The sequence below is a fragment of the Antrostomus carolinensis genome, unplaced genomic scaffold (genome assembly GCF_000700745.2).
Source record: "Antrostomus carolinensis isolate BGI_N321 unplaced genomic scaffold, ASM70074v2 scaffold19169, whole genome shotgun sequence".
Lineage (NCBI taxonomy): Eukaryota > Metazoa > Chordata > Aves > Caprimulgiformes > Caprimulgidae > Antrostomus > Antrostomus carolinensis.
In genome coordinates, this window is record NW_010336641.1 from 1,498 (window position 1) to 18,765 (window position 17,268).

Sequence of the window (17,268 nt, forward strand, 5' to 3'; positions counted from 1 at the left end):
AATTCAATCAGGGAATTGATCTGACTTAAGAAAATTCTGCAACAAATGCTTTGCTATTTTCTTAAGCTGGGTAAGTTTGCCAACCCAATTCAAAAGGACCCCCAGCACAGCTGAGGGAATAGCAACAGCACCAGATTTGTCTCTCTCTGTTGCATAAAGAAATTATACACTGAATGAGCTTGGATGTCCCTTTCAATCCAGGCTCAAAGACAATCCTTTGCCTCCAGATTGTCCCGTGTCTCTTGTGTCCTAGTGGGATACAGACAGCAGAAAGCTCCAGGAGGGGAAAAGAGGAGTGCCAAGTGCCCAGCAACCACAGGGTTGCCATCTCAGGAGAATTTTATTCAGTGGAGTCTCATGCAGTTTCACCCAAAAATCAATATTCCTTACTCAGGATCTAAATACAAATGTTTCTTTGAATATTTGGCTAATGCTGTTATAAGAGTCAGCAAAAGTGACGGCAGCCACTTCATGTAAAGCAACATACAACTATTAAAAGGTTTTCAGAATCATTACTGAATCATTTCAGTGATGATTTCAGAATCATTTCAGAATCATTGACAGATTTTCAGAATCATTGACTGATTTATGGTTCTTCTGGAACTCACCGATCCACTCGTAGCTCCCAGACAATGCTCAATGCATCTACAACTCCCTCTTCCTTCAACTGCTGACAACCAATAGCCGTGGCAATAAAACATCCAGTTCTTCCTATGCCAGCACTGAAAAGAAGGCAAAATTTAATAGGGGGATAGAGTCCACAGATCAAAGGAGTTAAGCGGAAAACTCTAAATATATATGAAAACACTAAAAATACAAAACTTGGAATTGCTAGAACCCACAGTTCCTGGGTGCATGAATAACAAGGGTAACTTCTCAGCTCACTTTCTTAGAGAGAAATGAAAGGGTGCACTGTTCTAGCAGTCCAGTTGTTGTGGATAATTTGTGAGGCTTACACATTCCCAGTTTGCACACAAGTGTATGATAAGAAAAACAACCTCCACCACAAAGACCAAATATTCTCTGTCACACTCCAAACAAATGATGAAGATATGCAGTGAGCTGTGGGGAAAGCCCACCTAAAGGCAAAAGTCAGTGGGGCTTTATGTTTGAAGCACTCAAAGTATACAGGGGTTCTGCTAAGCATACCTCTAACCATGAAGGTAAAAAGGACCTAGAACCATGCTGATGAAGTTAACCCCCACTACTGTGATTCTGCAGGAGACAGAAGGATTTGGTGCTGTAACTCTCCAGGTTTTCTAGATGCCTGCTTGTAAACAGCCATTTCAGCATTATTTTCAGTCCCTGGACCTCCAACATTTGTGAGAATTTCTGCCCACTCTGTTTCTTACTTAAGTAATGTGGAATTCAGTGCACCTCATGCCTGTCATGCTGCATGGTGGGAAAATGTGAGGAAAATGGTTAAAACATGGAGTCAGGGGTCCATGCTTGGCTTCATAGTAAATACTTAACCATTTGGTGCCTTGCTTTCTTCATCTCTGTAATGGGTATGAATGCTACCTGCCTCACAAAAGCACTGCAAGACTTATTTAAATTAATGCCAGGAAGAATATGCTGAGTGTCTCAGATGGAAGCTGGATATATCTGAGTGCAAAGCGTTACCAGGAGTATGTCCATTTGCTACAGCTGAAACAAATCACAATCTACACACCACAGAATGAAAGATAGGAGTGCTTTAGAGACTCAAGAGCCCTCTCATCTGGAAGTGAAAATTTCCAAGAGGACTCAGCAATATTAAATGTATGAGGACATCTAAGCCAACCATGAGGGGATAATGAGATGTAAAACTGGCAGTGTAAGAAAGGATCAAGTGAGATGAAGATCCTGAGTTGACAGCTTGTCTCCTTGGACATCAATATCTATTGGGTAAATGTATCCAGAAGGAGAAGGAGGTAGTTTATAAAGAGGGATTTGGAGAGAGCAGTCTAATGTATACCCCCATTCTCTTCCTCAAATATTTCAAAACCCTTGAAAGTGAGGCTAACAAGTTTAAACAATTCAGATGCAAGTGAAGTTGGCTATAATGAAGGGTTCTTTTTTTCCCTTTTTTTTTGGGTGGATTAAGTGTTCTTGGCCAAGTTCTTAATATGTATTAAACAAAGACTAGAGCTTTCTAATGTGTTTTCTTCTTCAGCTCAGGCATGCCGGTCCTATCTTATTACATAGCTTCATTTCAGAGAGTGCAAAATAAAAATGACATTGTTCTTCACTTGCCTGACATGTCTTTCCTGGCATTTCCAGGAAATATGAAGAGCTACCTACTTTGAATTATTTTCAAGCACCCAAACATGGGGGGGGTATGTGTGTATATACATATACATTTACTATATATATTTCTATTTTCCCCCTTTTTTTAGGAGTTTAACATGTAGCAGCTCATTCATAACAACTGTTATGAATGTGTTAATTGGGAGTGTGGAATATTGGACTGTTATGATTTTGGGATTAAGAGACACAGGCAGTATGTTTTTTATACAATATGTTCATGCACTAACTGATGAGGAAAGAAAAGCAAAAAAATTCCAGCAATAACTTTAAGTGTCAAGTTTCTGAGCATGAAAATTTTATCCCTTATTCTCATTTAAGAAACTCTTAGAAGTCCTCCAATATGCCAAATTGCCAGTTCTTCTGGGAAGCAGAAAATGGCATTATGGTCCAGATTCTTGGTCAGCTTGGTTTCACTGGCTAAATTGGTTTACATTTGCAGAATACAATTATGTGTTCTAATTCTTCCTTACTGATTCAATTAAAAAAAAAAAATCCTTTCCCTCTATATTTGCAATCTCTCAATTAAAAATTGTATTTGATTCCAAACCACCTAGCTGCCATTAATCCCAAATTTATTTTGATGTACTAACTACGCATACAAAGGACAGATTAGGGAGATATTTTCCATATTAACCACATTACTGTCATTTTGATGAGTGATGTGAGAGAAGAAACATATATTTCCAGTGAATGCCACTATAAGGATTTATAAGAACTTAAAAACTTTCTTCCTTTGGAAATCTATGTCCTTGGCATGTGTGCAATCCGATCTGCTGATTTTAAGGACCAAAGCAAAATTTTACTCCTTTTCTTATTCTTTTCAAGAATAGGAACTACTTTGGTAAAAGAAGTAAAGTCCTTCTTATATCCAAAGTCCTGATTGGGGTCATCACTGATGTGTGTAGGACAGCACCCTATGCCGATAGGCTACAAAAAGACATGTACAAAAAACCAAATTACCTTTTTTCCCCACTTATGTTATATTAAGAAATTATTAAAGCATTTCTGCTTTAGCCTAAGGATCACTGTTTGAGTGTGCACTGTAATGCTCCTCTGGAAATAAATGAGAATTGTGCGTTTGTATCTGAGGTCCAAGTTTAAAAGTGTGCACAGGCTCTGTAAGACCTGGATGACCTCAACTGCAACTCACATTAAAAGGGGAGAAACTATGTGACTATAAAATGGAGCGTTTACCTGTTTTGTAGACCATAGTGTAGTGAGTGCATAGATAGTTGAGTTTACACTAAGGTTTATTAATTTTAATCAAAACTGAGATGATATCTGGGTCTTTAATAATGAAAAAATTCCTGCTTATGATTACAGACCTTGCTGTCATACCACTAACCTCAGGAAGACACCCCTTTTCTTCTGATGACCTTAATTACTGAAGATCTTTACTGGAAAAATAGGACTCTCAATAGCCATCCACAGATTTGTGAATTGTTTAGGAAAACTACAATTCCTGATAAAAACAGCTGTATAAAATTTGGGAAAGTTCCTTATTCATCACATTCTGGTTTTGAAAAATGATGGGTGGTTCAAATCTGGTTTCCATTTCTCTAAATCTCCTAAATATGGAGTTGAAAAGAAGTGGTTCAAGATGAAAAGTTCTGTTTTTTATGTAATTCTAGGGGGAAAAAAAAAAAAAGTAATATCCCAACTGTATGAGATGTACCACAGTTATGAGACAAAGCAATTAAGGAAACAATTATTTTTTTTTTTTCTGTTTTGCTTCACCTACTTCTTTCTACCAATATAACAAATCCAGTAATACTTCCTACTACTTAAATAGCAACATGGGGCAATGAATCAATATAAAGAAATAAAATGCAATTTAATTAGAATGATTAGAAGGCCATTCTCTGGTTCATCACAATTTCTGTGAATAACACTCTGCTCCTGAGTACTGAATAACACTTTGCTCTTGAGTATCAAACTAACTGTCTTTGTGAAAACGTTCACAAATTTTAGTACTGATATGTTTTGGTTTCCAAATTTGTACCTGATGCCTGCTGTTCAAAACTGACTTGTTTTTCAACATTTTAGCCAACCAGTCACAGGGCATTGCATCTGACTGAGGTATGTAATTATGCAACAAGACCAAAAAGAAAACAAATAATGAATAAAAACCAGAAGCAAAATAGTTTTTCCAGCTGGTCATTCAAAAACAGAGTTCATTAGCAGAAATGGAGAATGGTTCAGAAACAATTTGCTAGCAACAAGGGAATTCTCTCCAAAACTCAAATCCTCAAATATGAACAGAAAAAGTCAATTAGCATGAAAAGGGTCTGGGGAAGTTTACTCTTCCCCAATTATGTTTTTTGTTTAGGAGGAAGACTGCTTCATGTGATTTGTTGTGGCCTTGTTTTGGGCAATCATTTAAGAGAAAGGTTGTAGATTACCTGCAGTGCACAATGACAGGCCCTCTGCCAGGTGATTCCACTCTGTCCTCTTCTACATCCAGCATGAGCTGCAGCAGAGGCTGAGCACTGTCGGGGGTTTTGTGGTCCGGCCAGGATGTGTACCAGTAGTGTTTCACACTCCGGGACTGACTCCCTTGCTGAAAATAACATGAAGATTTTATATGTACACTTGTGGGGAACAATTATTTTTATTTCTCTCAATGTTACAGTAAAAAGACAGTAAAAATGTTAAGAGAGATTTAACAATTTTTTTTTATTAGACCCAGAGGACACAATTGCAGGGAATGGGCATGCTTCCAAGGACACAGTTGTAAGAAGGGTTTGTGCACCTGAAAACTTAGCTGGTTTTACAGCTATATAAGTTCTGCTCTATCCATCTGACTACTGACTTGCTGACTGTGTTGTCAGTTGGGAATTGACAGAGGTCTGTGTTAGATCAGCAATAAGATCTAGAGAGATTAGGTCATCTGGGCTTCTGATTCTCTAAATTATTGTATAATTCCACTATCTTTTAAGGACATTATCATAAGGGTCTGATACTAAAATTACAAGAGTATTTAAGTTAAAGGTGCAGAAGGACTGCCCTCCTAGATTAATCAAATATCCCAGTTTGTCCAGTTATTCTCTCCAACAGAGGCTGCTACCACTTACTTCAACAAGCAAAGGGGCTAAATATGGGCTGGAGTAATTTGCGTTGGATGATATGACTTCTGCCCACTTCTCACTGCCTGGGCTGAAACACCAAACAAATTTTCCCAATTCATTATTTATTGTAATGCTCTGTCAGGAGCAGCAGATGATGCAACCCAATAGCACATAAGTGTAATATGGGGAGTAACTTAGAAGACAAGCATCTGCCTTATTTTGCACAGTTAATGTTTAGTCAGAACAATGAAAGCAAGAAGCTTTTCTTACATACTCCTCATATTTTTAGCTTCTCAATTGGACTATAGAATCATAGAATCACTTGGTTGGAAAAGACCTCTGAGATCATCGAGTCCAACCATACCTTTCCACTACTAAACCATATCTCTGAGCACGCCATCTAGCCATCTTTTAAATACCTCCAGGGATGGTGACTCAACCACCTCCCTAGGCAGCCTGTTCCAGTGCCTGACAGCCCTTTCAGTGAAGAAACTTTTCCTCACATCTAATCTGTACCTCCCCTGGTGCAACTTAAGGCCATTGCCTCTTGTTCTATCACTACTTACCTGGGAGAAAAGACACACACCTACCTCCCTACAACCTCCTTTCAGGTAGTTGTAGACAGCTATTAGGTCTCCCCTCAGTCTCCTCTTCTCTAGTCTAAACAACCCCAGTTCCCTCAGCTGCTCCTCATAAGACTTGTTCTCCAGCCCCTTCACCAGTTTCGTTGCCCTTCTCTGGACATGCTCCAGTGCTTCAATGTCCTTGTAATGAGGGGCCCAAAACTGGACACAGCATTCAAGGTGTGGCCTCACCAATGTCGAATACAGGGGGATGATCACTTCCCTGGTCCTGCTGGCCACGCTGTTTCTGATACAGGCCAGGATGCCGTTGGCCTTCTTGGCCACTTGTGCACACTACTGGCTCATATTCAGCCAGACGTTGACCAACACCCCCAGGTCCTTTTCTGCCAGGAAACTTTCCAGCCACTCGTCCCCAAGCCTGTAGCATTGCACTCGGCACACATGACCCGCGTGTCTTTTTCAGAATGATGCTATGCTAGTTCCTTCAACAACTAAACCCCCTTTACGTTGCCTTGGCAATGTTAAAAAGGTCTCAAAGCAAATGTAATTTAAGAGAGTGAAACTTGCACTCTTTTTGAAGCCGTTTTTATTGCCAGAGTGACACAAAACAGCAATACCATAAGTTTTTCAGCACTTTGGTCTAAGTCATAACTTGCAGCTCTGAGCTCAGCTACTCCTCCTGTAAAAATTCATGCCCTTTAAAAAAAAACACTTTAACTTCATTTAACATTAAAACAATAAAGCATTAGGAACAATGCTTCTCAGATGCAGGTTGTTACCTTTATTGTAAGCTCACGGACAGTATAGTTTTCACATTCTTGCAGACTGTTAACAAGGACTTCAACCTTCCCATAGATTCCTCTTTTTTCTGGCCAATAGAGCACACATTTCTGGAAAGCAAGCATCAGTGTCATCAACAAACTGAATCCTGGAGCCATGTTCATATTTAATTTTTACACAGAATATATTTGTCTAGAAAGTTCAGATGAATTCTACTGAGATGTTATTCATGTCAGAAGCATTCCTAAATAAGATATTGCAGGGTTCTTAATGAATGACTTAGGCCTGATTTTCAGGATCTAAGTTTTTCAAATATGGATCTCTATCACTGAACACTTTGAATATCTGTTTTTATTCTTAAAAGCTCAATGAAGTTCAACTAAAGGAATTATTTTCCACATTCAAAATTAAAGATTATTTTTCCTAGTATATTCTTTAATTCATAGAATCAAATTTATAAAGTTTACTCTTTCCAAATGGGATTTCCTTCTGAGCAAGAGATTCCCAATTTGTCCTCTCCTCACAAGACTTCTTAGCTTCTTTACTCTTCTGAGCCCTGATACAACAAAGCATGTAAATGTGCGCTTAGATCTTACTGAATTCAATGAGCCTTAATGTACATGTTAAAGTATTTTGCAGAATCTGAGTTGTCTACTATACAACTTACTGGAAATGACTGTTAAAAATACCCATCAGTCTTGCTAATGCTATACAAAATTATATACAGAATTCTTAATGAATCAGTATTGTTATACTATTTCAGCAATGTCCTGATTTCATCAATGTCCAATGACAAGCATCTACTAAAAAGGAGATGCAGAAATAGTATTTACAGTATGAACCATTTTATTTTTCCCCTGCAAGTTTGCTTATCTTCAAGTCAATTGTAACTTCATATTAATTTCCATTAAAGTATCTGTATAGTCTACCTGAAAGCAAATATCCCCGTTGTCTAAACACTTCTCTAAAAACAGATGCTTATTACCTTAAGAGTGTAAGGTGTTTGAAAGTCACATCTACCTGTTTGTTTAAATAAAAAAAACCCCCAACAATTAAAGACAACCTTCTTTTTCATATCTAATGCACAGGTAAAAAACCACCAAGAGATCAGACAGTTCTACAATAATAGGAATCTCCGAAATAAATTGTATTTCCTCACAAACTCTTGCTGAAGAAACTGAGGTAGACAGTAGCCTACATTATGCAGCAAAAAGAAACATTTCCTTTAATATAATTAATTGTGATAAAGCATAACTCCCAGTAAATCCTGCTAAAAATGAACCAGAAAAAAATATCAGTGAAAAGCATCAATGAAAATATCAGTGAAAATATCAGTGAAAATCATCTTTACCACCAGGTGTGATCTTTAAGCTGCTACTCTACCTGATAACCCAATAGCTGATCGAACCAAATCATCTCTGCTGTATACATACTTTTCTAAAAATAGATGCTCATTACCTTAATAGTGTGAGACGTGTGAAAGGCACATTTTCTGAAATAATGCTGGCCAATCTGACTGTTTTCGTTCTGTATTTTGCAGAATTACTCGGACATCCTAAATTTGCAGTGTCCCCGAAGACATCAAGAATGGCAATAAAATACTCAAGAAATTTGTATGAAAAAAAGTTGCACAGTCCCCTCATGTGACACATATAGCTACTATCATCTACCAGATCTGTAATTCATGCCCCTCCCTGGGAGTGTAGTTTTCAGTGCTAATATGGGAAAAAGAAAAGTCTAAATACACAATTGTACCCTGACAATCAACAATAGTTGAGTCAACTCCTGAGACTCCTTGATAAATGCGAGAATGCGACACTCACTACAAAGCCTTCAGGCACTCCAGAAGAGTGTTTTTCTTGACCCTTTCCCAGAACTGAAATTGGCAACTTGAGCTGGGTGGACAATGGAATGGAGCTGTTCATTAAAATAACTTTCATTTTGCACTCTGTCTACATTTAGTGAGATACAATGGATTATTTTTAACACAGTCTCCATGCATCTTTTTAAAATATCGATTGTTACTGCTTTAAAAAATAGCTTTGAAAATAGAGCTGGTATCAGCTGGTTCAGCCACTTCTAAGAGGACAGATATTTGGGAGAATTAGCATGTTTTTGAAAGTTAATTGTAATAAAGGGATAAAGATGAAAATGAAGATGGGAGGGATAAACATATCAGACATACAAAAATAATATAGAAAATCCTGGGAGCATAGGCAAAAAAGAGTAAATTGCCTCAAGCTATTGCTTGAACCATAGAGAAAATTCCACTGGTCTCAGGAAGATATATTTTAAATCTGTTCAAAAGCTAAACACAGTGGTTAAGAAAGGTGGTCTTTAGCTCATGTCTGTAAACAGTAAAAGCTTCTCGCCTACAGAATGTATCAGAAAAAAGGAAGAATTCACTTGTTCTTATCATCATGTGTTCTTCCACCCCCACTCTTTGTGCTGGTCCTGATTCTGTTCCTTGCTGATCTTTCAGGCTTCACAGTTTCCCTTTCAGCATATACATCTATTAGAGCACTTTCTAAATAGGTCACATATTTTGTGAGCTTGGACTTACAATCCTCTATATAGTCAGCAAACATGTAACAGTGGGATTTCTAAAAAGATGCTTAAGCTAAAAAAAAAAAAAAATTCCCAACCAACTTGCATGCCAGTCAAAAGCCTGGGAATCTTCTTACTTTCACACAGAAAATCTCATCTTCCTGCCATCTTTCAAATTCCTCCCTCAGATTCATTTACATTGGTTAGCTTTTTGCTAATAAATGACTATTTATTTCTAATCTAGTGCCTGACCCTTTTTTTAAAAAAAAAACCCAAACAAACCCAAACCTAAACACATTCCCTGACCTGAACAGGAAGGTTATACAAGAAATAGTATCTCTCAAGAGCTTTAATTGATTTCAGCCTTTGTCCTTCCCCCTGTGACAGGGCTACAGGCTTAGGCTTCCCCCATCCCCTGTTCCATCTCCTTGTGCACCCCATCCCATGCTCACTGGGTGTCAGGCTTCACTCCTATTGCAGCCAGGTCCCCCAGACAATTCTGCTGAATGGAGAAAGGCCCTTTCAGCTAGTGGGTTACTTGCTTTACTTTCCCTGCATTTGGACCCTGAACAAAATTGGTTTAAAAAGTCTCAAATATTCATGAAGTTGCTTTCCTTCAGCCCCACTTCTTTATTTTTCCATATAGCTATGCCAACAAATTTACACATTAAATGTCCCAATAACCAAGCCAACACACAACAGTAATGAATAATTACAACAAAGCTTCAATTCCAGAATCCCATTTTACTCCTGCCCTCTATTTACTGGCACTACTAACTCAAGCGTAAGAGGTATACTTTAAGATGGTTTGCAGGATTTGTCTTCATATATTAAAATCCTCTAAGTACGGAACAAATGTTCTTAAAGTTTTCCAAAACCTCTGACATATCTATGGAGCCAATACTCAACTAATAAGTAATCTTCAAAGAGGCTTATGTGAATTCTTCAAAAGGTAGGATTTCCAAATTACAAAATCTACTTCGCTATGTGTAGATAAGACTGTCTATAGACTAACTGAGGGAAAAAATGTTACATGAAAAATATCAGGAGTTTTAAATAGTGAGTTAACGAGATTGTTTTAGATAATTACTGTCAACAAGATTTGCATTATCCAAGTTGAATAAACATGCATTGTATAATGCATCTGTCAGTAGTAGTCCTTTCTTGCTAGTGTTTTCTAAAGGCAAAAAAAAATGTGTATCAACTATGGAATACACAGTATAACTTCAAAAAACAACTGATAATACAGAAGTCTATAAACCTCTCTATAAAATTATACAGAAGTCTATAGAATTCTTACACTCCACATTTTTCAAAATTTCCATTGCTCAGTTGTCTTGACTAAACTATCAGTAAGATCCGAAGTTTATATGTTCCTTGTGGATAAAGCTTTGTAAGATTGTGTCCTAAGATATTACTACAGAATTAGAGACAGTGACCTTCAGTGACTATCTTAGAATGGGATGGAACACCCTCTGGAGGTGACTACTGCTTTTCAGTGTCCAGGGAGGGTACCTAGATCACTAGGTGAGATGTGTTTTTCCTCATATTAACCCTAAAATTATAGCCTTGAATTCCAATTCTCTCATTATTTATTCAGGTAGAATCTCCTTTGCTGTGCATTCTCCTTGCACAGGTAGATTTCCAATCTGTTCAGACATTGTAGCTTTGAGGACAGGTTTTACAGATTCTGATTAAAATACTTATAGCCTCCATAGTTCCTTCAGCATTATTCTTACTTACAAGTCAATCTCATTTTGTTAATTAGTTCAAAATCAAAAAGAAAGAAAATCCAACAATTTAATGCTCCATTTTTTTTCATACAGCTGAAATGAATATTTTGCTCAGCTCTCTACTTTCATATTTTATCTTCATACACCTTATGAAAACTATTACCAGAGAATCTTAGTAATTTTTTCATCTTATTAAAGGAACTAACTCTACAGAAACCTTTGTTTATCATAATTTCACACAATTTCCATTGTTACTGCAAATTCATCAAATCAATATATTGAACTAGGGCACTAATGTCCCAAATAATTTTACTTATGCTAAATAAATTAATTTATTGTTGAGATTATGATTTTTCACGTTTCTCATTTGACATTAATTTATACATTATAATGCATTATAGCTTAAATGGAGGCAGTCCAACGTTATACTAACTGAGGAATGTAGCTTATACCTGAATCAGGTTTATTTGTGCAGGGGTGGATGTGGATGAGTATGCTTTCAAATATTAAGGCAGTTGTATGTTATGTGTGTATATAGCAGATATACCTCCCTGAAAATGATGGAAATAAAGCAGACCATAGAGAAGAGAAAATATCAAGTACTATTATGCTCACTAACATCTGCTCTTGCCTTCCCTGTAGAAAACAAATACTTTAACAGTCAAGTTAATATTCTGAGAATAGCCTTTAGCTAAACTGGGGTTTTTTTGTTTGTGTTTTTTTGTTTTGTTTTGTTTTTGTTTTTTTTCAACAGCAAGCAAAGTTTCAGGAGGAACCCACTAAGGGTGGGAGAGTTCTGAAGGCTTCTAGACAGGGCAGGACAGCTTGTGCAAACACAGCCTCTCTTTATAGCCTGGGAACGATTTGAGATTCCCCACCCTTTCTATTAGGAGGAAATTACCACTGCCAGGCCACAACAATGCAGATAAACACCAGCGCCTAGAGCCTGTGTAACTCAGGTAAACACAGGGCTTCCTGACACACTGAAACCACCAGGCAGTTCTTTCAAGTCATTCTTCTTACACAGTGTCAGATGTGAGTGTTTAAACAGTCAGCATTTCCTTAGTGAAATACTTATTTATTTGGCCAGTTAGGCCAGGATAAGTTTTTCTATGTTTTTCTAGGAGTAATCTTTTTAATGTACACTTGTTTGAACAGTCTCGTGCAAAATGGAATCAGGTTTGGAAATATGTCTTGGGATAGTTTACAGGACCAACCTACTCTTTACACACAGCTTTCCTGAAATCTGCTGGATTTTAAAGCAAGTTCATATTAGAAGCCCGTACTCACAGTGACAAAAAGCCAAGCAGCAGTCAAGTGTGGAAGAAAGAAGAGTATGTCTACTGACTCCACGTTTAAGTGGAGCAGTGAGTTTGAGCCCTAGGAACGCACTCAGCATCTTGGTCCCTTGATCACTGAGACTGGGAACTTTGCCTGAATAAACTCTGTTTCTCCATCATCACATGCACCTGAGTTTGAAGGGCAGGGCTGTGATTGGAGCAGGGGTAATATAGCCCTGGTGCTTACCTGGCATGGTGCTGAGACTTGATTGAGGTACCTACCAGAAGTTGTGAACTGATACCAAGTCTAGGAGTTTGGACACAAGAAAGAAGTCCAGCTCCTTTAGGCCTGTCTCTTTCTTGCCCTGTAAACCACTTTGACATTCAAACTTCCAAAAGAGAGCTTTGTGTTGGTCCTCTGCACGGGAGAGTGATTTTCATTCCTGATGTCTGGCAGTCACATATATAGACTCTGGCACTATCAAGGAAAGCCTGGCAACAATTTACATGAACATTAAATAAAGCTATTAGAGATATAGTTAGGAATCCATCCAAAAATCATAGAATGTATAACAGGCAATTAAAATGCCATTGTCATCTCTACTTGGTACTAAGATAGAGAGCCATGTATTTCCATTCTGGCTAAGTCGCTCCATAGTATTGGCATTTGTGAGCCCAAACTATATTTCTGGGATGGTCCAGAAGATTTCTAATATCTGGAATGGATTCAAAACATATCATTATAGCAAAGTGCAAACTTCAACCATGTCAGGAAACCTCTAATCATAACATAACAGAAAGTAACAAGTACAGAGACGACCAACAGATAAATGAGGTGTTTCTTAAAAAATTATGAACCCAACAGCACAGATCTAGAAAAGGGAATTCCTTTTTGCCTTTTTTAAATACGTCTTTTATGATTGCTGTGCAATTGCAGTTGGTGTTATTTGGCTACACCAACATTACTTTTCACATTGCCCATTACCAGATCATTTAAGAGCTCGTTATCCACTAGCTTCCTTCCATATCTGCTAAGGTTCTTTCTACAGTATGCAGCCAATGGAATAATTTCTCAGTTTGGCTAGTTGTCATACCTCATTTTTTTCTTTCAGCTTTGTGATCATAACAATGACAGGGCTGTCTTCTTGCCAAACCATCTGCCAGAAATCATTCACGGTATTAATCATGGGTCCCTGAGTTGCAATGAAAGCCTTCTCTTTACCTCCATATCCCTGGTTTAGAAACAGACAGACACAAAAGCATTTACTTTAAATTCATGTGGTAAACCAAAATTGCAGGTGAATGTTCTAAATGAGCAAAAAAAGGAAACTGGAATTAAAAAAACCCCAAATATTATTTGAATTGAAAGCAGTTATGACTTAACAGTAGAGAAGATAAGAAATTTTTCAGCAGAACAGTTTTTCCTCTGGAAACTTCTTATTCAATGGACTGAAATGGTCCTGAGAATACATCAGTTGCTCTTGTATTTCCCTGCTTACTTGGCTTCCTCTAGCTTACCCTGTTCTCTCCAAGTTGTTGGGGTTTCCCATCAGCCAGTGGTACTTTAATCTATTATTTACATTGCTGCAGTGCTTACAAGATAGTTTACAGTCAACAAGCCACAGAAAATAAACGAGAACTATAAAACTGGCTTCTGCAAAGATTCATGACATGAAAAAAGATTTAAAATACATGAATGCTTGGGGAGTCAAAGACTGCTCTGCATCTTTACTAAGGGAAATTTGCCTTTATGAGACCTTAGAGGAGGGACAGCATATCAGTATAGGGAGTCCTGAGACAAACAAGTGTATAGGAGGTTAAAGAAAGGCCAGGTAAACAGTGGATAGCAAAAGGAAGGGAAAGGCAAGAAGAAATGGGAAGAAACAAGAGATTGCCTTCTTATTTTTTGGGTGAGAAGGAGAACTTATAAGTTTGTGCAGTGGTGGGGTACCTGACAGTAATGCAGATCAGGAGAGCTTAGCAATGTCTGAAGGAGATGAGGAGATGGAGAACAGCTGGAGGTGGTACAGAAGCCTCTAGCCATGGGTCTTTCTCCCTGACAGCTGTTAACTCATTGCATGAACCAATGGGCTAGATCCTCAGCTGGTATAAACAGTCCTCCTTCTACTCACCAATCTGCCTGAACATACTTTGTCCAAGACAGGTGTGTCAGGATCCCAGTAAGCCTAATGATATTGCATACACGGATGTAAAATTTCATTTCATCACTGGCTTCGATGTTTTTTGCAGTTGCTGCTAGTTCAACCCATGTTAGCGGCAGAAGAAATACCATATGTTGGCCTGAAGGGTGGTAGCTTGGGGAAAAGGGAGATATCAGAGGACTCAAAACATGGCCTGGCTGATAGAAGAGTTGTTCTCCAAAGAGAACTGCTCTGCTTAGTTACATGATGATGTCTTTCACACAAAACACTGAAAGTACAGGATGTAAAGTGAGGCAGGGTAAGGGGCATGGGGGATGTGTATGTGTGTATGTATGTATGTATATTAATATACTGTTATTTAAGTAAGCAACATAATTGAAGATCTCTGGGCCCAAATTTCAGTTGCACTATTACATTTATTCCAGCTGAAGATCTAGTACATAACTCTAATCAAAACATTTAATTTTGCAGGTAGAGGACTATACTTCTAAAACACGATTGAAGAAGTTTCTTAGTAGTCTATTCAGCATACAATGTGCTGAGTTCAAGGCGCTGTCTATGTGTGTGTCATCGAAGATTACAACATAGCTGACACTTACAAATAATGCTTTCCAACAGAGTTCATGCTGGTAAAGTCTTTGTATCATGTAACCATTTAATATAGAGAGTAAATATGTGAATGAGTGGGTGTGCCATCTGTTTATGTTCCTTTTCACAAACTCATTACAGCATTTATTTAATTACTTAACTGATGATTTCAGGACTATCAACTGATATAGTTAAGCATAAAAAAACCCCATCACCACCAAACTTATTTGTGAATAACATGACTTCAATGAGCAACCTTATAGATTATAGTGCAGTTGACTCTGATCTCTTTACCATCATATTGCTATCTCTGTCACTATTAAAAGGTAGCCCTCTTTTCTTTACTATAAGGCAGTAGGACAATATTAAATGGTAAATACAAAAGTTAACAGAAATAGTAATGCACATGTTTCTTAATATTTTAATAAACCATTTGATAAACTTTTTCTAACTGCAAACATTTTAGTACATTCATAGCTATGTGGTCTTTGTTACAAACAAAGTTTTGTTATGAAACTATTTCTATCACATAGACAAGATTAGGATTTATCAATGAAGATGGGTAAGAATAAAAAGAGTGGCACCTTGGCAAAATCAGCTGTTCACGTGGAAAATCAAATATTGTCTCAAAAGCACATGAAGTGTACATTTACTTACCCTAATGTAGTTAGCATTTATGTAGGTACTCAAGGAGTCAGATGGATTTTTTGGTTTCAAATACACTCTGCTTAGAGGATCTAAGAGCACAAGGAAGATGGAAATCGACAAGAAAACCCATAATTAGAAGATTTCTATGGAGAACCAAAGACTTGAAGAAAATAATCTACTATTTTTCGGGATTGTCAAGCACTAATCAAGCACTAAAGCATTATGCATAAAATTCTTCCCTCTGCAAACAATCATCAAGTGTAACTAAGGTACATCTATACTGCACAATGATGGGCCGTGTGTTAGTATCTCAGCAAGGTGTGAACATCAAAGCAACACTAGCACGTCCAGACAATGTTCAGCAAGCTCTGGTCTGCCTGTGTTCAGTATCAAGCTGACCTGCCTAGACCTTTTCTGAAACCTCTGTCATATCATTGTATGGTGCTGGATAATTACACCAAGTCCTTTGATCTTTGCCTGTACTGTTCCAATGAGTACAGCTGGATTTAAATTAAGAAAAGTTCCCTCTGCCTGGGATGAAATCAGCTATGTTTTCTAATACCAATTTAAATTCACTGTAAGGGGCTGGACTAGGTAATCCACGTCCTTCCATTCAGTCTTGTGTTCTCATCTGACAAATTTGTGACCATTCATGTGTACTAGAGTGGAGACGCAATGCCATAATACAGGAACATTTTCCTTCACACTCTTCTTTCCTTCACTGCCTTGGATGATCTAAAAGAGAGTTGGGGCCAGTTCTGTTGAGTATAGAGCTGGGGGTTACTAAATCCCTCCTGCAAAGGAAGTTTTTGCTTGCTCATTTGTGATGATGTGATCCTCCATGTACTACCCTTTTGGAATTAAAGCCAGAAAATTCTCCAATTATACAGCGTAACAGAAAGGGACAAGGAGAAGGGGAACGAAGTGCCTTTGTTGTGGCTTTTTAGGGGCACACTTTTGACTTTCTTCACACCTTTTCTGAGAAAATATTCTACTCTTAACAAAACTATATGGAAATATTTCTGTACTAAAAAAAAATATTTTCTTCTGGCAATTTGTTTAAATAATTAATTAGAATCATCAGCTTTTTGACAGTATACAAACACCTATCGGCTTGGAAATAGTCTCTGGATAGCTGCTTTGCTAAGTGCAATCTCGGCAATGTGTTCAAAGACAAATACATGGATGCTGGACTGAAGAGTGGTAAGAAAACACTATTTATTATGTGGCCTTGCTGTTTACATGAGAAATATACAACTGATATACATATGCTGTAGCAAAACCTGGTATTTTCAGAGTTGTTTTGGATTGCTTTTGTGACTTTTCATGGTGTTCCCAAGAACAAGATAAAACCTTTGCAAATCAAAGGAAGAGGAGGGATGATCCCAAACATACTTTATGTCCTTTCCCACTGGAGGTCACAGGAACATCTTGGACAGGGGTGGAGCCTTTGCAGGACACAGGCTTATGTTTTGAAAGCATTTAAGTTTCTTAAAATGTGCAAATCAATGCCTGACTTCTAGTTCAAAGTCTGTGCATGAAAGTCTTGTCCTCTGAGTTAATAGCACAACATGAACCCTAGTTAGCTT

At 37.7% G+C, this 17,268-nt stretch overlaps 1 protein-coding gene across 1 annotated transcript in view; it reads right to left on the reverse strand.

Moving 5' to 3' along the window:
* Positions 1-604: 604 nt before the first annotated feature.
* Positions 605-17,268, reverse strand: part of PTPRR (protein tyrosine phosphatase receptor type R) — an 83,383-nt gene continuing 66,719 nt past the window's right edge. The window contains exons 9-13 of the mRNA XM_029086722.1: positions 15,689-15,768; positions 13,376-13,513; positions 6,721-6,831; positions 4,692-4,849; positions 605-722 (exon numbers count right to left, since the gene is read on the reverse strand). Of these exons, the coding sequence (XP_028942555.1) occupies positions 605-722; positions 4,692-4,849; positions 6,721-6,831; positions 13,376-13,513; positions 15,689-15,768 (605 nt within the window). The remainder of the gene's footprint in view (positions 723-4,691; positions 4,850-6,720; positions 6,832-13,375; positions 13,514-15,688; positions 15,769-17,268) is intronic.